The following is a 20,847-nucleotide window of genomic DNA, read 5'->3' on the forward strand; positions in this document are numbered from 1 at the left end:
CCAGAAGTACTAAACATGAGGAGTAGTAGAGGGTCACCAGGGGTGACGAACACACCAGAGGGTACCCTGGAGCGGCGATGCATTCATTGTCTGCCGCTCTTTTGTTTACCTCCTGGACGTGATCATAGGTGAGCGGGGAGGGAGAGAGCAATCCGCGTGAGGAGGCGAGGGAGGATGGGGTACTTGATTGAATTTCTTTCTCTTATTTTAATTGTTTTTTTGCTCCAATGGAGACATTGAAGAATAAAATGATGTCTTATTTCCCTTTAAACAAGTCTCCTATTATACTATTTGTAGCATATATGTATAGGTCCAGACATTTAAAAAACATGTCCTATGAATAGTAGTTTTGGCTCAAAAACCCTAACCAGATCACACCATTCTAGCATGCCTCATACGCCTCTATTCTCAGCCCTGTTACAGAGGGCTGATTCCGGATCCGTAGCTTAAAAAAAAGGGGGAAAAAAAGAAAAAAGAAACGAGAGCAGAGAGGAGAGCTCATGCAGGGAGAATTCCAATCCAGATACTCAGCTAAAGGTTGCTGTGTGTCATGTTCCAAACCGACATCACAGGATCAATTTCTCGAAGACAGCAGGGAGCTTCAAATCTTTTTCTCTGACGGGTTAGACCTTTTTATATCTGCTATTTACACATACTCAATCTACCAGTAAAGTGCGTTAGCCCTGAGGTTAAGCTGCTCCGCGCAATGTAAACACAGACTCAGTTTACTTGCCTGAAAACGCCGCGCACCTTGCATTTCTGGATACACGTGATGTGTTTTGATGGCGGCGAGGCTCGCGTAAAAGCCAGCACCACATAATCCGATATCATAAGTAATACATCAGTAAAATCTGGATCAGACTACTGCGTTGTACCCGCGCCATATTTTAGAAGGTAAGGAGGAAGAAGAGTTGGTAAGTTTCAGACACGCAGGGGGACGACAAATCTATGTAGTAAATGACATCGCAGCTCGCGCATCCAGTAATGATAGGAGACCCGACAGTAACGACTGAAAACCATATCACTATAGTGAGAAGGTAGAGGATTGAGACACATAGCCATCACAAATCCATACGTGTCTAGTTGTCAGCCAATATTGTGACCGATCACCGGCATCACAAGCTTCCAAAGCAGCGTCGTCGACGCAATCAGCAACACGCGTGCACTCCCTATCTCCCGTCATAATGAGACGACGAATCCTTCAACAGTTACACGGATGTAACCATTGTACAGGACTCATACAAAAGAGACACCGTGACACTAACAGGCCACATAACTGTCAGCTATGCACGGTGGAGATTACACACAACAGTATGAGCACTCATGCACTTGGATGTTCACACGCAGACCGCCGAGACCCGAGACGCCTGCAGCAACGAGCTGGAGTACCGTACACACAATCTAAACCCACAGGACGGACGCACATAATGTTGGAGACCACATCCATCGGGAGCAGGACATCTTTGACACTGAAGAGTCTGCCAAACTCAATGGTAGGAGCTGGAAGAAAAGGGGGGCACGAAAGGTCAAGGTGCTACTCTGGTGATGTAACGGCATATACCATAATGTATATGTTCAATTGCAGTTGCTTAATAAGATCTACAATCACAATGTAGTTTTAATACACCGCACCGCGTTAAACCTGCTCTTCATGAAGGTTAATGATCTGTCTTTGTTCATACTGGATTCCGTTGATACTCACTTTCTAGGTATGATAAGCAATGTGAGGGGCTGCATTTATGTAACAACTGTAGAGCAGTTACTGAATATGTAATTCTCAATGTCATACAATAGAGGAGGCAGGCTCAGGATAAACCAAATTTTTTTTCAAAACAGTAAACAGAGAGTACTTTTGTATCATCAAGGAGACATCGATGAAGCCTGCGAAGATTGAGTGGTTAGAGAACACACATTAATAATGACCGAGGTTGTATGACGTGTGACCAATTCAGTCTTATGTATAGAATATACAAATGTTGAATCCATTGTGTAGTAGCTATATATCATAAGTTATTATGTAGTCCTTGTGCTAGTATTAAGTGCAATGTTTATGGGCCAGTGTAATCTTCAAATAACTTTCTAACATGGAGACAACAAAACGCTATCGAACGAAAGAAAAACTCTTACCTAACACGAAATAAGAACATCTTGTGTACATGTAAAGAAGCTTATATTGTTGACCAAAATTCAGGGTATACTTGACAAAAAAACACGTTAAAACTAATATGTCCAAAGCAGACTAGAGTTATTTTAAATAAATAAGGTCAGGAGCCATCTCCACCTGTAGTTGACAACATGTATTCTGGACACTTACAAATAGAACGTTTTCGCCTAATACATTCGCAAAAATGTGTACTTTCATCAGAACAGAATTAATATGGAATGCAAAAAAGTGTTTCTTCATTGAGATTTTACTCAAAGAACATGCAACAAAATTTCTTAATAAAATGACATTGAGAAAGATACATGGCTTTCATGAAAAAAGTTAAACAAAATGAAGGTGGGCCCTGGTAGTTTAGTGTCAGAATTCATCTATACCCAGTGCATGACATTAAGGTGGGGCCATCTAAGCTAATTTACAGATGGCCTGAGCCCAATAGAGATTGCCCTGAAAAATGCGTGCGGACGAAATGACGCACCGAAGGTTTTGGGGGGCTCCCCCTAGAACATTTAGATTTTTGCAGGTCTTAAATGCTGTCTGGTGCATTCTATAGACTGAATTATAAGATGAACCCACCACAATATTACAATTTCAATTGTATTCTTAATTTCACTTGTTTGTGTGTTTGCTCTTGCATGCCCTGGCATACGATAATAAATACTTAAGTTGTTGGTCAAGACACTTTCCATCTGTTGAAGGCAAATGCCTCCCCAGATGTAAAAAAGTAGAAAACATTACATGCAGTTATAACTGCCAAAACAAACATTATTTACACTATTATGGCCCCTGTTAAAAATGTTTGTAATGTTATCTACTGTAAGTTGGTCGAAGGAATGCCTCCTCATCCAGAAGCTGACTGAGCAGACCCAAGCAGCCGAGTGCATCCGCGAAGCACACACAATGGCGACGTCAGAGTTCCCGTTAGCAGGCAAATCTAAATCTCTTCGGTCAAAATGTCCGGTCAAAATGTCCGGTCAAAATAATTTCCCTTTAGCGCAATACCGCTTCAGTTGCGCCACTTATGTGACAGACAAGAAGAGTATGTGACAGACAAGAGTAGTCAATTCTAATGTCTAACACGTAATGTGGAGAAAGAGATGTGCTGTATGGGTTGATTGTGCGTTGATCTGTTGCTAATGCCTCGGGGTTCCGGAGGGCATGTAAACAAATGCATAATGCTGCGCTATACTTTGTGGCCTCACCCAGTTGCATAGCGACACTTATTGTTTAGGTCACGGTGTCTTTTAATAAGCAGGTAGTCATATCATTAGCTAAAACTAGCTGGATCTGATCGATATGGACATAAACGCGAGTCAAGTCTAATCTGACGGGAGAGAGAGAGATCAGCTGCTGCTGACGAGTCGACACGCAGCTCTGCATGATCACATGCAACGGTGAGCGGAACAAAACACACACTTCAGGTTAGAATATCACACGTAGCTATTTTAATGACCTCTCAAACTACCTAAACTAGTTATAGATATGTTTAGTTTTACTGTCGGGTCACTCATTACTGGATCCGCGAGCTGCATGATACTGGTATAATAGATTGCCCGATCGGGCAACCAGCAGGTGAGGCTTCATGGCCCAAGCTAAATACTAGATGGCCCCGGGCCATCGGGCAGTCCTTAATGTCGAGCCCTGATACCCCAGTAAGTTAACTGTTGTATGTGACCTATGATCTTACCATCTTCATCATTGGTGATGGTGACTGTGACGATGTCACTGGCGCCCACCATGGCACCGCTCCAGTGGTCTCCCAGTGGTGTCCCAAGGTGCACCTGGAACTCCTCTTCAGGCTCAAAAACAGAGTCGTCGTTGATGTGCACGGTGCAGTTTTTTACCTGGAAAACAAACAATCAAGTAAATTATTTTAAAGGTACTGACACAAACGGTCTTAATCTACTTTGTTTAAACTTTTAGGATTCAGTATACCTTCTCTCCTTTGAGGAAAGTGATGCGTGACTCGTCAGCGTTCCTCCTCTCCTCGAAGTCGTCCATCACCATGGCTGACATGGTCCGGGTGAAGCAACGCACTGATGACTTGAAGGACAGGTCACCGGTGCGGATAATGGGGATGTGCAGGATGCTGTCTTTCTCCTTGACAGTGTAAGCAGTCTTCCCGAACTGCATGCTGGGAACTGAGAGAGGGGACGTTGGCTGTGAGAAGGCTGAGTTTGAATGTAAGATGAAAGAGGCCTTTAAGGGAATAATCTCCTGTGTACTTACTGTCCTGGAAGGTGTCGATGATGACGACGTTGGCTTCATAGGGCTCTTGGAGGACAGCACCCTGAGGAGAACTGAGGAACACCACAAACGACTCGGATCCTTCAATGGACGGGTTCTGGATGTCGTCCATAATGGTCAAACTGCATGTCTGTAGAAAGAAAGTGTCAGCAAGGTTTCTAAAGATATTTGAGGCCAGGTCCGAGTTTACAAAGGTTTGCAGGAAGAACATCTTGCCTTTAGTTTAAAGGATACACACACATTCTCAAACATTAGGTTTAAGACTATTTCAAGGAATTAGCAGTGCCTCAAATTCAAAGAACGGACCGGTGTAGTTTGAGACCAGGTGACTGTAAAGTTAAATACAGACTTTATAATGGAAGGTGGTGTTTGAAACAATTAGGTAAAAATAAATAAATCCATAAGACTTCAATTTTGATTCTTGCATTACTAAGTAACATTTGCGCTTCTATTGGCTATTGCTTCAACACATTGTACGTGATAGGCCAAGGGGCGGGACATCTCTAACCAATCAGAGCAGTCTGGACTCTGGTTTCAGACAGAGGGTGAAAAGAGGTGCTGCAGCACAGGCATTATGAGAAAAAATGAAGCACTTATTGAACCAAAAGGCATCTAAACATGTCACAGTAGAGGTACAAAATGCAAATATGAACCTGAAATAATATTTCCTCTTTAAGGACGAACCTTTAAATATTGTCCCCCTCAAATTCACAGAGAATTTCTAAAATCCAACGGAACGAGCGTTTAAAACTCTTAATATGTTCATTATGCTGTCTTGATGGCCTTGTTCCAGCTGCCTTTGATTCAGCACTTCTAGATATCTTTACTGTAGGTCAGAAGTCTCAGTCCTCACCTCCTCAGTACTACCAGGTTTGAACTCCACCTTCTTGGAGCTTGGGATGTAGTCGACTCCCGGGCTCGCTGAGGGGGGGTCTGAAGGTCGAGTGGCACACCACACAGAGGTCAGGGAGGACAGGTCACTGCCAAGGCGCAGCACTGGTATTTCAATTGTGCCTGTAGGGTGGAGATGAGAAGGAAACACAATAAGTTCAAAACAATTCATAATATCACTACTGAGTAACATATGAGTTTAGCTTTTAAGTCAAAAGGCTGCTTTAAAGCATTCCAACCTTTAAAAAGAAATATAGCACAGTGTTAATGTCAACACATTGAAGAGCTGTAGCTTGTTGTCCTTATTCTCATAAGAAGAAGCCATGAATTGTGTGTCCTCCACTTCAAAGCATGTTCTCTGTTCCAAAATAAAATCGGGACAGACTGCAATGTACAGACTAATTTATAAGGAAACCGGGCCGTAATCTTGTTCCTACAAATGAGCTTTGTAAATGTTTCGGGAGCAGCTTACATTCTGTTTCATGTGTAGTGACATTACAATCTGGAAGAAAATCACCCTTGGATCTTGGATCTAGCAATTATGAAACTACCCTTTCCAAAGCCAATTTGTAACTCTTCGCACTTTCCTAATTTCCCCATGGAGATTGTTAGATTTTCACATTTATCCTAATTAATAAAGCTTTGAAATGACAAACGAAAATATGTGTAACTTCACAGAATTCCTCTTGGGGTTAGAGAAAAAATAAAATAAATCCATAGACCGTAAAAATGTAATTGCTTATACCAGCATCTTCGGTGAAAGTAAAGGTGGCGTTCCCGAGAGAAACGGTGGAGGCGTCGTTGGGTCCGTCGATGACAACCTTGGCCGTCATCACCTCCCCCACTCGGGCGTTATCCGAGGCGTCCGACAGCACCAGCTGGAACTCCTCCGACAGCTCGTACTCGCTGTCGTCAATGAGCTTCACGTCGCAGGTGGACATGCTGACTCCGGGGCCGAAGATGACGCGGTTGTCGTTGGTCATGCCGCGGCTCTTGTAGTCGGAGCCAGACTCCAGAGCGTGGAGGCTGCTGCCCTGCGCCGACTTGGCCACGGTGTAGCAGAGGGCCGACACCGTGCTGGAGGTGTCACCTGGAGGGGAAATGAGGCAGGAGGGGGTCACAACTGCTCATAACGTCAACTCTGGAATGCTCTTTTTACGAGAAAAACTACAGTTAATTCAGAACTCCGCTGCCACGTGTTTAACAAAATCCAGAAAAAGAAAGCTCAGACAGTACCTCTTGTTTTAGCTACATTGCATTGGCTCTCAGTGTCTTTTAGAATTGATTTGAAAATCCCTTTTCTGGTTTAAAAATATCTTTCTTTTGATGTGACAAGCACTAAGGTCCTCAGCAGCAGGCCTTTTAATTATTCCTAAACTCGCCCCTAAAGCAACTTTTGTCCACTAACAGCTGAGCCTACCAGGAAATATTATATAGGAAAACTTGGTCGATATTTTTTAAGGACAGCTGAAACCATATTTCTTTAGATAAGCTTTAGCGACATCGCCATTGAATTGGTCTTTCAATCTTTTTTTTATAATGTTTAATTTATTTATTTTATAGTTTAATATTTTACTGATTTGGTCTTAAGTTTTTCATTATTTTACTGTGTGTGTAATCTGTTGTGAATTATTATTATTATTATTTCATTTATTATTAGGGATGCTCCGATCGATCGGTCACCGATCGAGATCGGCCGATACTCACTCTCCACTGATCGATCGGTGCTCTCTAAACATGCCGATCGCGAGAGCCGATCGCATGACGTAAAATACATGACACTTTTCTCTGTGCGCGGCAAAACAAGCTCGCCAAAATGGCTTCACGGTCTGGCATTATTTTAAGGTGTCCGAAAAAGACAGTCAAATAGCGGTATGCAACGTGTGTGTGAAGCAGAAATCCTGCAGCTCCGCCCGCTGTGACGGACCGGTGAGCGGAGCGAAACACACACTAAGAGTTAGACCTAACACACTTCACTATTTTATCTACCTCTGGAACAAGCTAAACTAGTTATACATATATTTATTCTTCGGGTCACTCATTACTGGATCAGTGAGCTGCATGAGATACTGACAGGCTGTCAGGAGAGAGAGAGGGGGAGAGAGAGAGAGAGAGAGAGAGAGGAAAAGAGAGCGCTTCCGCTCGTTTCTCCCGTGTTATTATCCAAAGTGAATGTAAACTTGAATAATGTACTTCATTTGAATGTAACAGGTTTTACCGTAAGGCTGTCGACGCACAGGACACTAAAAATAAACTGTCCGCGAGAAGTGTGGGCTTTTCTGTAGTTTAATCGCCATACGTTGCACACACACTTCGTCTTTAGTGACGTCGAGGCGGGCGACCTTGTCCTGGCCACTCGCCGTTTTCGCTTCTGTTTGTGACCTTGCTTCTATCGCCGTATCTCGGACCTCATTTCTTTTGTGTGCAAATTATTAGATAAGTTAGTGACATACCTCTATGACAGATTGAATAGGACGTTCGAGTACGACGAGTTAGAAAGATCGGGTGTCCGAAAGAGTACGGAAGGAAGACCGGGAAATGTCGGAGATAATGTTACATTATGAAATGAAGTTGTAGGCAGAACCTTCAGATTACCCCGTCTTAACTGTTACTACTCAAGTAGAAGTAAAGTTTAAACTAGAGGTCGCTTACGCTTCATGCATCGTGTCCTCTCGGCCCACGTATAGATATCCGTACTAAAAGTGTCGCTTTCTGAATACGTTTATAAACGGCTGCAATAACTTCTCAAGTTAGGACGATCCTGTCTGACGACTAAACTAACTGGGGAAGTGTGTCGGACGCATGTCTCGGCCGCTTGCACATTTTCTAGTGACGAAGTCAGAGTAATCCTATGTCGAAGTTTAAGACTACTAAAGTCTACGAATTCATTGGACGACTGTAACAAAATGACCCAAACTTAAATTCTTTTATATGAAATGTCGGTTAAGTGTACTGTTTATTGTGATGTTAGACTTGATAAAAATTTTACATTATCTTAGGTTGGTTTGTTGCGCCTTATCTATTATAAGACTTTGCACAATTATACATATATCAATTGTTTCCTTTATATTGTCATGTGTAGCTAGTTAGAAGTTATACGTGTACATACTATCGGTGAATCATAACCGTAATACCGCTTCGAAGGTCATGTGCTTATCATTATAAGAACTATAGAAGACTGAAGCGAGAAAACAGCTCATCATTTCTATAAGAATCTCTTTATTGTTTTTATCCACTGTCAAGAGATTATCTAGGAAGGGTTCTCTTCTATGTCGTGTGGGAGCGGTGTGTACCATAGAGTTACAGATTCTTAGGCCAACCTTATTCGGCACCTGGGTAAGCTAGAGGGATGAAACGATGACTATAGTTGGACGACAGCAGACTATCGGCGATGCCAGGACGGTGTCCTCTGTAGAATACAGAGATCGTCCTGTTACAGGCTCCTTGTGTACCTGTGCGTAGCTTAACTGAAGTTTGTCGTACTCTGTTCTGTCCGTTTTACGGTTTTACAACGAGTCGCTGTTGCAGAAGGTGTAGGTCACCAGGGAGTAGTCGAAGTTTCGTGTTTTCCAGGCATAAAAATGTCGTAGCTCTCTGCATGAAGTCTACGAAGTGTGTCTATTGAACCGTATGTCAGGGGGTCCAAGGAAGGCTCGTAGGTAGTCAGTTTATTTGAAGGACACTTACCAAAGGTGTCGGATGTTAGCCGGTCACTTTTTCCGGCCCGTGTCACCGCCATTGCCACTTCGCTTGTCCTTTGGAGTTGGTCATGCGGTAGCACGGAGACGGCGGTGCTCGTCCGGTCGCGGTGGAGGTGGAAAGGCTACTCCGGGGGTCGCTCCCGAGGCAGGCTCACCGGTCCGTTCCGCGCTCGCCACTAGGACAAACACTTCATGCGCACCTGTCCGAGAATGTGGTTGCCGCCCCGGCAGGGACACCAGCACTACAGTTGCTAACGCGCGCGAAAAAATTTCGCAGTCTGTTACGGTAAATTTTGTACCTGATAGCCGTATAGTCAAAATTGTGAAATGTTCTTTTATGTTCCTTTCTGAGATAGTCGGAGTCGGAAGGAATAGAGAACCGAACCTGGACGATCATATACAAGGAGACATGCTGTGGAACCAGCAGCAATAGTGCAATTACAATGTTCAGTTTAGTAGTTTATCTCGATAGGTTGTAACTAAGATCCGGTATAAACAAAAATATTTCCTCAGAAGTTTCGGCTCTTACTTGTCGGTTAGACCTAAACGGGTACACCCTCTAAGTATCATTGTAAGTACTACAGAACCTGCTGTTGTTTTGGATTGGTTCTCATACCATTACCTTGGTTGTTCACTCATAAAAGTTACATATCTGACTACGTCTTGGTGTGTGTGACATTTTTGGTGTTGGGTCTTTGCCTACATAATCCAATTCCTAAGAGAAATGGGTTCCCAAGGAATAAAAGGTAGATTTACACAACTATCGTTTATCTGTCATGACATTTACGCATTTACCGGACAAAATTCAGTTGCAACAAAAAGAGAGGTGAAAATGGTTAATGAGTCAAACAAAGGATTTCGGTCCCCCGTCGTCGCAAAAAATATGTGTGTCAGGTCATTACCAGATTCCACCTATGGGTTTCCCTCGAGGTTACCTCCGCAAAGTACATGTCCCCCTCCCCTCGCCGACAACCCTTAATGGAGAGAGACCTCCCTTTGAAACGCCCTAAACTCGTTCGGAAACGTCTGGGTGAATGTACCGTAATGTTGGATATATTGTGTGTGATGTCCTTTCCCTTTTGGGGGTTTTTCCCGAAATATAAAATGACAGGATACAAAAGAGGCCGAAACTTATGTGAAAGACTATATGGGACCATGAGATACTAGGTATAGCAATCGATGAGTTTGGGTAAATGGGAGGACGACAAGTAATGGTCCAGGTCAACACCTACTCGCACTCCTGTGGTTACCACACCGTCTGGTAATCACTATTTGGCTGCTGTTCCACAAGGCTCCCTTTGCCTCTCGAAAAAGGTGCACCTCGACTCGTACGGGGCGGGCATGCGTGACGACCCGCCCTTTGTGCGCGCGGTAGCAGTTGTAGTTGCTGTGTCTCCTGCTCGGTGGTACGTCAAACTAATTCTTCTGCATGGTGTAATTGCTCTCGTGGCCGAAGTAGGTGCGCGGGTAGGCTCTCTTTTTCCACTCCCGTCGTGACCGGTGTAGGGACGAATACGAGAGATACACAGTTGGTGGAGTAAATTGTACTTATGTCTTGTAAGGTCTTTTTTATGTTCCTTCATTTTTCGGTAGTATATTTATTCCTTACTAGGGCTATCGGGTTACAAACCCACGGCTAGCGGCGCTTAGTCATAGCCGAGCTATTGGCTAGGAGCTAAGGCTCTAGCTCACCCGCCCCCGGATACCCCTAGAGGGTACAATTTCACTACAAATTTTGAGTCAATTACCCCCGAGTAAGTGACCTTGAAGACATTTGTTNAGGTCCCCCCGTGTGGTTCTGGGATTTTTGCTCACCGTTCTTGTGATCATTTTGACCCCACGGGGTGAGATCTTGCATGGAGCCCCAGATCGAGGGAGATTATTAGTGGTCTTGTATGTCTTCTATTTTCTAATAATTGCTCCCACAGTTGATTTCTTCACACCAAGCTGCTTACCTATTGCAGATTCAGTCTTCCCAGCCTGGTGCAGGTCTACAATTTTGTTTCTGGTGTCCTTTGAAAGCTCTTTGGTCTTGGCCATAGTGGAGTTTGGAGTGTGACTGTTTGAGGTTGTGGACAGGTGTCTTTTATACTGATAACGAGTTCAAACAGGTGCCATTAATACAGTTAACAAGTGGAGGACAGAGGATGCTCTTAAAGAAGAAGTTACAGGTCTGTGAGAGCCAGAAATCTTGTTTGTTTGTAGGTGACAAAATACTTATTTTACCGAGGAATTGACCAATTAATTAATAAAAAATCCTACAATGTGATTTTCTGGATCTTTTTTTCTCATTTTGTCTCTCATAGTTGAGGTATACCTAGGATGAAAATTACAGGCCTCTCTCATATTTGGGAGAACTTGCACAATTGGTGGCTGACTAAATACTTTTTGGCCCCACTGTACATATACATATGTTTTTCCCCAACATCTTCACATTTCCCCTTACAGTACGTCTTTTCTTTTCCCAAAAGGCCCTTTTTTCATAATGTGTCGACACTTTCCAAAATATTTCCTTACTTTTCCTTAATGACCATACTTGGCCTCACTGCAAAACATTTATTTTCAAACGTGTCACTTTCTTGGTCCTTGCACAAATGGTAGCATAAGAGCATATACACAAACTGCTGATTCACCCCTCTTGTCATAAAAAGGTCAGAGCGTGCACACACAAACACACATCTACAGTAACACTGCTCATTCAATCATTTAGCTGTAATAAATACGTCAAGATGCTGCCTCTTTCACACACACACCAGAACACAATCTGCAAATGTAGCGTTCTTGATGTGCTAAATATGTCCACACACACACACACACACACACACACACACACACACACACACACACACACACACACACACACACACACACACACACACACACACACACACACACACACACACACACACACACCTCCTTTCCACCCTCCTCCACCATGAAGAGCAGGTTGGTGCCATCTGCCACGCTGAAGGTGAAGCGGTCCTTGAGCGAGTTGGAGCTGTCGTGGTTGTAGCTGATGCGGTTCTGGTAGACGTCGTCCATGGTGAAGCTGCTGGTCTGACGGTAGTGTTGGCCGTTGCTCGTGCGCTCAACGGTGCCGTGACGAGGAGCCTGGACAACGGTGAAGACGATGGACTCCGCCTGGAGGTAGTTAACAGGAACAATGGAGGGAGAGGAAAAGTGTTTTGAATGAGCGGTGAGGATCTTCAGGTGAAAGTACATGTTCGTTGAATATTCTTTAAAAAACTTCTGTTTAATGCTTTATAAATAAAAGTCATTGTTATTTTCTTGCAACTTTAACAACCAAACTGTGGGAAATGTTTACTAGAGAAGAACATAATAACCCTCAGCTTACTTAAGGTCCTTAGTTGCTTCTAAATTTCCTCCTGTGAAAGTAGGGATATTTCTAATTGCCCTAGATGTAGGCATGGTTGTTCACAGATGGTAAACAAAAACGAAAATAAACAGGAAATAACTTGCGTTTAAGATTTATGGGATTTACAGTGTATGAGTGTCTGGGGCTGGAGAAGGAAATAGCCTTTATGATGTTGTTGCCAGAGAAGGTGAAGCTGTAGAGAAAAGCTTGTTTTATATACAGAAGCTTACACAGCTTAGTTTGGCCGGCTTAGTGGATGATCACCAACTATCATATGGGGGTCCCGCTCTTTGCTAAACTGGTGAAATAAATAAATAAACTCATGGTGAAAGTTGCTAGATTTTCAGGGATTTGTGTGTTACCTCAGTGTCTGCGTCAGTGACTTTTAGCTCAAATTCAGTAATGGTCTTCCTCACTCCTTCCTGGACTCTCATGCCAGGAACCTGGAGCAGAGGCAGGGAGTCGTCCACTGGCTTGATGGTGATGTAGAACGTCTGGGCAACCTGGAGACAAACACAGGATCATATGAAGCCGTGTTTAAGGTTTAATAAATGAAAACGTTGAACCCTTTCCAAACAGTTATCACAACGAGGATTTCCGAGTAGTGTTGTTATTTTGGTGGCTTCCTCTGTGGTCTGCTGCCATGGTCCCTGGCTGTACAAGGTTTTGCGTATGATAACCTCATGAAATTAGATAACTAGATCCAATGATACCTACAAGTCTTCAGATGTTACTCTCGGGTTCTTTTTTACCTCATTGATTATTCTGCGTTGTGCCTTTTGAGACATCTTTTCTGGGGGCCATCTGTGTAGGCTTATAGTAAAGCCACAGTACTAAATTAGCTATTTTTATAGAAAATATGTCTAAATATGGGCCGATAAATAACTTCACTATTTTGTTATCTTTTCCAACTTTACGCAAATCAACAACTATTGATCGTAGTTCTTCTGGGATCTTTTTGAGAGGCATGGTTTTACATCAACAGATGCTTCTTGTGTAATTACATATTTATTTTCAATATTTGAGTGATTATCATAAGTAAAAACAGCTCAAACAACACTTCACGACAATCTTGTTTCAATGATTAAAACAAGGTTTGCCAAATCAGCAAGCTTTTGTTAAAGTATAGGGGTTCACACATTTTCCAACATACAATGTGAGTGTTTGAACAATGTTTCCAATGGATAAGAACCAATAAATAATGGGTATGCTTTTAGTAAAAAACTGATTGTGTTTGTTGATTGTTTTTGTAGCTAATGAAAAGGTGGTGGAGATACTTGGCTTTTACATTTATTTACGATTTTGCACTGAGACGAATGATGATTGTAATGGTGCTGAATATATCAAAAATCTTTCCCTACCTATGAACGTTTTAGTCAAGCCAGAAAATTATATTCGGTTGAAAAGTTAACACATTACTGAAATAGCAAAGAATTCAGTTTTAACAGATACTATGAACCGCCATGCCCTTGAGGTATCTCATTACACCACATATGAGTAAAAAATGCTGCTTTAGTTACACATTACATCCATCCATCCATCCATCCATCTTCTCCCGTTTATCCGTGGTCGGGTCGCGGGGGTAGCAGTTCACATTTACAATTAAATATAACTGAACTTTAATGCAGAACACTTGGTTATTAATATGCCGTTCTTTTCTAACAAAAAACTGAAAAAGCCTCCCAACTGGATAGAGGAGCTTTAACAAAAGTAAAAACACTGAACCACTTCACAAGCACTTACCACTACAGTGACCACAAAAGCCCCCACACACTGCAGCCAGCCAGGCGTGAAGGCCAAATGACCTTTTTCACATGTTTACTCAAGTCCTTGTTGTCCTCATTAGTCTGGATTAGCAAGGCAGATTTATGCATGAGGCATACTGGGGTGGGGGGAGCTGGAAGGGCTTGAGTACCGCTTCCTCACCGCTCTGAAAGCTTGGGGTTCCTAAGATTAAATATATATTTATTTTTAGATTATATATTAAAATGTAATTGCTTTACTAGGGGTCAAAATAATTTTACTAATCCATTTATAAAAAGGAGTGCAATATATTTATGCCAAAAAGCTTAGTTTCGCAACCAAAAGTCCAATGACAAAGAAGTCTGAAGGGGCTTTTATGTGGAGAACGAGCACTGCATGAGAACTGAAAAACGCAGACGTGCCAAGTGGGGAATGTTATTGTTAGAAGGTGCTCAAGCACAAATTGCGTACATGCCAGACTCACCTCTTAGAACAGAGTGTTTTTTTCCTAAACTTGAATGTGATTGGAATATCTACACTGAGCGGGCAATTTTGTGGGAACTTACTTTGCACCTGGCTACAGGCTATATAAAAAAAGGTCATGGTGAGGCAATACATACCATTTTTTACATCAACCACACAGTAATGAAAGAGAACATAGCTTGTTTGTGTGTGTGCGCTGGGGAAGGGGGACGGGACAACGTTTCTAAATAATGCAATCTACAAAAAACACCTCTATATTTAATACATCCTAGCCTTGGAGGGGCCATAGGTGCTAATAAAGTCTTGTTAAGGTGTACCCCAGGGAACCTCACTGGTTCCACTTTGTTTTCAATTGTGGACAAACTCCTACTGAGAGATGCAACAATACAACTTGTTCTCTCCTTATAAGAATAATGTCAACTCTACCAGTGCCTCACTTTGTGGAACTCATATGAGATGTAACATAAGTTCAAATTTAACATCAACGCGTTCTTCAAGGTACCCTCTTGAGCTACTTCATTATGTGAAAAAACTGAACTTAACCATCTTTAATCAGTCTTAAAATACCTTTTTACTTTTCCCAGAGTTGACCCTCTTATTTACCTCATTTGTCCCGTCCGACACAGTGAATGAGAACTGGTCAGCATGCTTCTCTTCTTCACTGGTGTGGACGTACTGGATGCTGCGCGATGCAAGATCGGCCTGGGTAAATGTGCTGATTCTGGTGCCTGGACAGGGAAGAAGAATAGTTGTACAATCACCGTACACACACTCACAGTATGCAGACAAAAACACTACAAACATCAATAGGACATCTGTTCTATCCATCTTTCTCTTTAAACACATGCTGTTTGCGTTAGTTATTTATACATTTGGTGGTTCTCCTCACAATCCTTCCGGTACTGGATTCTAATGTCAACTGTCTTCGGACCAATTATTCTGGTTATATTTATGATTACAATTAGTTTTTACAGTACCCCCCCCCCCCTTGCCATTTAGTTTCACATCACACACTGTGTCTTTTCTCTTTTCTTTGTTGGCTTTACTTTTTGTAAAGTGGAGTTAAAGTAAAGGCTTTTTAGGAGGCTCCAGCTCCTCCTCACTCTTAAAACTCAGTAGGAAACGTAATCAGGTTTGATTGCAGCGATCGAACAAAACTCTGCATGAATCTAAAGGCAATTGTCTAAAAAAAGAAATGTTTCATCACAGGAGTTCAATTTCTGCTGATTTGTTAAGGCTGGCTGCTTAAAGACACGTGCGTCACCCTTTCAGAAAGAGCCAATTGAGTTCTTTGTGTGATACCTTTAACATATTTATGGTTGACAATGTAGGTTTGATGAATGCAAAGGAGAGAATGTATCCAAACTTAAATTTTCTCTCATTTCATTTAATAACGGACGTTGAACAAATCAAAAATCATCATATAAATTGCTATATTAATACCAGATGGGTGCACGGCATGCAATTCCTATCATTTTAAATAGGCAGGTACCGTTTTTAACAGGCCTGTCATTGTATGAAGTAAATCATGTATAAATGGACATTCTGTTCCATTGATGACTTTGATGGGAAAGTAAAAACTTTACGTCCCCAGGATAGGATCAAAATTATTTCCTCAAGCAGGCAGGATGGATGAAACGTCTTTTTCAACACGTCATGGAGGGTATTAAGGAAATGGAAATGGAGGCTTTGTAACATCAATCTTCTTCACGTCAACTTTTGACACAGCAAGACGCGTTGAAGTCGACGGCCCTTTTCCCTTGTGTCATCTATTTCCCAGCTGGATGTTTATGCATCATCATGATCGGGACAGGCACAGGCAGCTTTCTCAGTCAGGGATGAAAATACCTGCTTATTTGCCCCATCATATTAAATTGAAAAGTAATTTCTTGACACAAAATACCAATTTTGGCCAAATGTAATTATATATTTTTCTCACACAGTGAGTCAAAAGATTAAAATATTTTTTTAAGAAGCTTGACTTGTGTTTATCTAAGGCTTCCTAGCTGCACTTACTGCTCTGTTAGGCATTATTGCCTTCTTCAAATCAAAATAATGTCTCAACAGTTACACAGTATCTACATCACTTTTGATGTGCTGTCAACCTAATCTGTAATTCTGCATTGATATGAGGATAGAAATTCAGTGAAACAACCAAAAAATATTACAGAGGGATAGATAATTGACTTTGACCTCACTGACAGATGATGATGAAGTCCAACTATAAGTATCTTTTGAGTGTGTTGATATATTGGCCCACAGAAATGCACAAAGTATTCCGATGGACCCTCAGCTGCACTAAACATGTAACATTATGAAATATTAAATATTTAAACTATCTTTTTTGCTTTCTATTTGGGTTATGATCCTACAGTACATGATGTTCTTGGATTGATATATGATGTATCGTATCTTTTCCTGTCAGTATTTAAATTAAGTGCAGGACATATAAATAATCATCGGTTCTTTTTAAGCCTTGGTAAACGAAGGGGGCCAAAAGTTACATACTCTGACTTTAAATGAAGTGGATTTCTGTTTATAAACTGTAATACATAATATTATAAAGATAACCATGTGGTACACACAGTACATTTTCAGAATGTAGGATAACATTGGTACAGAACAAATGCCACAGAGCAGAGCTTGTTAAGTGTGACACCTTGACAATAATTAACACGAGTGGAGCCAAGTGACGTTTCGATAGTACTCTAGTCAGCAGACTTGAAGATGTGATTAGCATTATGGGTATTCTGATCTATATTGTCCTTCAGACATGACCACAATCAATATGATATTAGAAGATTAGTAGACCAGCTAACAATCTTACATACTGTGTCCGGCCACGTGACTTAGGTTTCATTCTAGTGGTCTCTCTCTTCAAATTCCTTTTTTAAATTAATGTTACATTGCTCCTGATTGGTGAAAAACGGCCTTGAGTGACTTGGAAATATTTGGCTTAAAAGTGGGAACGTAGCTCTCTGTGCTGTTACTTTGACATTCCTTGTAGGCTGTCAGGATATCCCACAGGAGCAGCTAGCTGTGCGTGTTAGCGTGGAATGACAGGCTGGCTAGCGGTAATTATCCAGAGCTGCTCTGTGGCTCCGGAGGTGAGCTGATGCTCAGAGAGCAGAGAGTGGTGATAAAAACATCCAGCTAATTAGCATGCTGCGAGAGCGCTGGACGATGTGGGGAATCCATTCAACCGGGGCAGGATTGTTTAATAGCGGGAAGCGAATAACCACTTCTTTGTGCATTTAATTTGTTTACTTTGCATAAAAACAGCTTAAGATGACGTAGTGCAAAATAATTGTTTCAATTGCTAAATGGAGATAGGAACAGTGAGTTTGGTTGTTAGTGTTCGTGTTGGTACCTGGGCTGTTGGCGTGCTCCAGGTGACCCAGGCTCGTCTGTTTGGTGATGCGATAGATGAGCTCCCCCGGCTCACTGTCCTGATCGCTGGCAGACAGCTGCAGTGTGGTCAGCTTCTTCATCGTGTTTTCATCCAGAATCAGGCCTTTGTTTACCACCACAGACGGAGGAAGGCGGTCCTCTGGAGGAGAGAAGAAGAAGAAGGTTATTCACGTAAAAAGAAGACCGGAAGGAAGGAAAAGAAACCCTTCGGAGCAAAAATAAATCTAGGGAAAGCATAGAGGCTCTTGCGAAATTTGTGAAAACAATTCATCCAAAAGCAGATACAAATATTGAGAGTCAATTTCTCATCCTCGGGCTGAAACAGCGGAGGAGCTGAGACTGATTCAGAGTGGGAGAAGAGAGAAGATAACAGGAGCACTGTTAGGGAATAGAGAAATGACAACAACAAGTGGAAAACCAGAAACTGATAAGGTTCAGTGACAGCAAAGGGGGACGAGGTACAACATCGGTGTGAAGGAGTGATACAGGTTTGAGAAGTATGGACAAATGGCTGGGAGAGATTGAGAGGAAGAGCAGGGAAGTAATCAGAGAGCAGTGTGGTTGAAAGGGATATGAACGGCCACGAGAGAGCATAAGAGAGAAAAACGGAGGTGAAAGATACAGAACAAGATAAAACGTTAACTGGGAAAGATATGAGCACATCATGTTTAACCGAGAGGGACACTCCTTCAGTCTGCAGCAGCTGTATTAGTGTGGATTGTATCTGCTGAGTCCCAAGAAGGGAGTGAGTGGAAAGGAGATGTATTGGTGGAGGTTTCACCGTCACAATCGACAAGAAACAATCCAACTGAGACACTGACATCTGTTCCTAAAATGGGCTACATCTGAATGAAATTCTTCCTTAAAATACGCTTGATAAGTGTTTTCTTACGCCCATTTCAGATCATCTCTGACCTAAAGCTATTTCAGATGCAACAACAGTGTCTATGCACAATTCACATTCGGGATTTGTCCAAGGTGCGAAGGGATGAATCTGTAGTAATCGCCTCTTCTTTCCACCAAATGACGCAACACTTCATGTTGCTTGAGCACAGCGGCTAACAGAGGAATGAGGAAGCCTTACCGAGCACGCTGATGAAGAAGGACTGGTCGATCAGCTTGTTGCCCTCGGGATCAACCAGGTTGAACTTGAACGACAGGCTGCCCCCCTTCTCCCCTTTCTCATGGCTGTACTGCAGCAGGCCTGCAAGGGAGGGACAGTGTTAACCCAATGTCAGCTCCATGCACATGCAACATATACTGGAATATGTTCAAAAGTATATTTTTTGTATTACAGTGCAAGAGTGGTGCAGTCAAGGCCACTGGAAGTGGTCAAATGATGACTCATTTCTGGGTTTTAAGACTCATTCCTGCACCACTCTATATCTTCTGGAAGTATTTGGGTTTATGGGCAAGTGGTTTTAAATTGAGAGGAATACTAGCACTGACATTACCACTGGTTTGAGATGTAAACCTAATAAACAACAGGTTTTTTTCATGTATAAAACAATAACATTTATACAACAAATACACTTTGCTTCTCAAAAATGTTTCTTGAGGAAAGAGCAAAGACTTCAGCAGAATTACGGATAATATAAATAGCTTTAGCTTTCATAAAAGTTACATCACAAGTTTTAACATCATAAAAGCACACTGGCACCTTTGTTGACGTCCTCCTGAGTGAAGCTCTGTACGGGACCTTTGACAGAAATCTTTTCCACATCTCCGCTCTGGCTGAGCTGCAGTTTGCCGGCCGGAGGGTCTTTTGTCAGGACGTAGCGGAGCTTCAGGCTGTCTGAGTCGATGTCAGTACCTTTCAGATTCTGCTCTGTGATCTTAATCGAGGATCCTGAAACCATTCACAATATTAAGTCTCTTTAAACCCTTCATTTAAGACTCTCTGAGACCTTTTTATCAACATTAAGTCCTCCCATCCACTCTCACCTGCCGGGAGCTGCAGGCCTCTGTTGACGGTCATGTGGGGTCCTTCGCTCCTCCTGACGTCCATGGTGAACTCCAGGCGGCCCGTTTGTATATAGATGCCATCGGTGAGGGTGAAACCCATTTCATCTGCACCCCCGCTGACTGTTTCAGGTGTGTAGACCAGCAACTGGTCCAGGATGTCCTGGTAGGTGAAGGTGGAGCCCTGCAAGAGGACCCGGCCATTCTCCAGAGGCTGAGAGTAAAACTGCCGTCTGCGGAGTTTTCCTAAGGGAATCACAGAAAAATGAAACCCTTACTTAGATATGAACTGATCTGGACTTGTCCATAGTGTAACAATTTCAGTGTGTAATAGAGGTGATGTCCCTAATTAACCTCAAACATATATTTAGCATTTAAAGTGGACCTATCATGCTATATTTGAAACATATATTGTAGGGCCATACCTATACAAAACATGTCAGTGAAGTTTTTTTTTCAAAATACCAAACAGATCACCCATTGTAGCCATCCCTCATACTGCTCAGACCCCTCTTTTGCTGCCCTGTTAGAGAAACGCAGATTTTGGGTCCTTAGCTTGAAAAAAACCAAAAGAAGAGGAGGCGGAGCTAATGCCTGATCAGAATTCTACCGGAGACAAAGTTAAATTTGGTTGTGATAAAACACCATCCTGTTTAAACCACGTCAAGGATTATTTCTGAAATAGTACGGAGCTCAAATTATGTTTCTCTTGCAGGTTTATCACAAGGTGAGTTCTTTTTTTATTTCCTGCTTTGTAAACACATGTGCTCTACACAGTACAGGTTAGCTCTGAGTGTTAGCGAGGCTTGCTAATGCAAACAAAGACGAGATTACGTCCAAAACACATCAGGCATTGTTTCTGATAGCAACTT

General features: G+C 42.3%; 1 protein-coding gene across 1 annotated transcript in view; it reads right to left on the reverse strand.

The window, feature by feature from the left end:
- The window catches only part of LOC104954489 (extracellular matrix protein FRAS1-like), a gene marked incomplete at its 5' end in the record, with an annotated part of 48,404 nt that extends 28,156 nt beyond the window's left edge, over positions 1 to 20,248 (reverse strand). The window contains 13 exons of the mRNA XM_010781606.1: positions 3,849 to 4,005; positions 4,097 to 4,302; positions 4,391 to 4,538; positions 5,262 to 5,422; positions 6,045 to 6,389; positions 10,693 to 10,708; positions 11,914 to 12,141; positions 12,739 to 12,879; positions 15,206 to 15,330; positions 17,973 to 18,152; positions 19,098 to 19,217; positions 19,674 to 19,862; positions 19,958 to 20,248. Of these exons, the coding sequence (XP_010779908.1) occupies positions 3,849 to 4,005; positions 4,097 to 4,302; positions 4,391 to 4,538; positions 5,262 to 5,422; positions 6,045 to 6,389; positions 10,693 to 10,708; positions 11,914 to 12,141; positions 12,739 to 12,879; positions 15,206 to 15,330; positions 17,973 to 18,152; positions 19,098 to 19,217; positions 19,674 to 19,862; positions 19,958 to 20,248 (2,307 nt within the window). The remainder of the gene's footprint in view (positions 1 to 3,848; positions 4,006 to 4,096; positions 4,303 to 4,390; positions 4,539 to 5,261; positions 5,423 to 6,044; positions 6,390 to 10,692; positions 10,709 to 11,913; positions 12,142 to 12,738; positions 12,880 to 15,205; positions 15,331 to 17,972; positions 18,153 to 19,097; positions 19,218 to 19,673; positions 19,863 to 19,957) is intronic.
- Positions 20,249 to 20,847: the final 599 nt, after the last annotated feature.

Source organism: Notothenia coriiceps, unplaced genomic scaffold (genome assembly GCF_000735185.1).
Source record: "Notothenia coriiceps isolate Sejong01 unplaced genomic scaffold, NC01 NC01_scaffold00023411, whole genome shotgun sequence".
NCBI classification, from domain to species: Eukaryota; Metazoa; Chordata; class Actinopteri; order Perciformes; family Nototheniidae; genus Notothenia; species Notothenia coriiceps.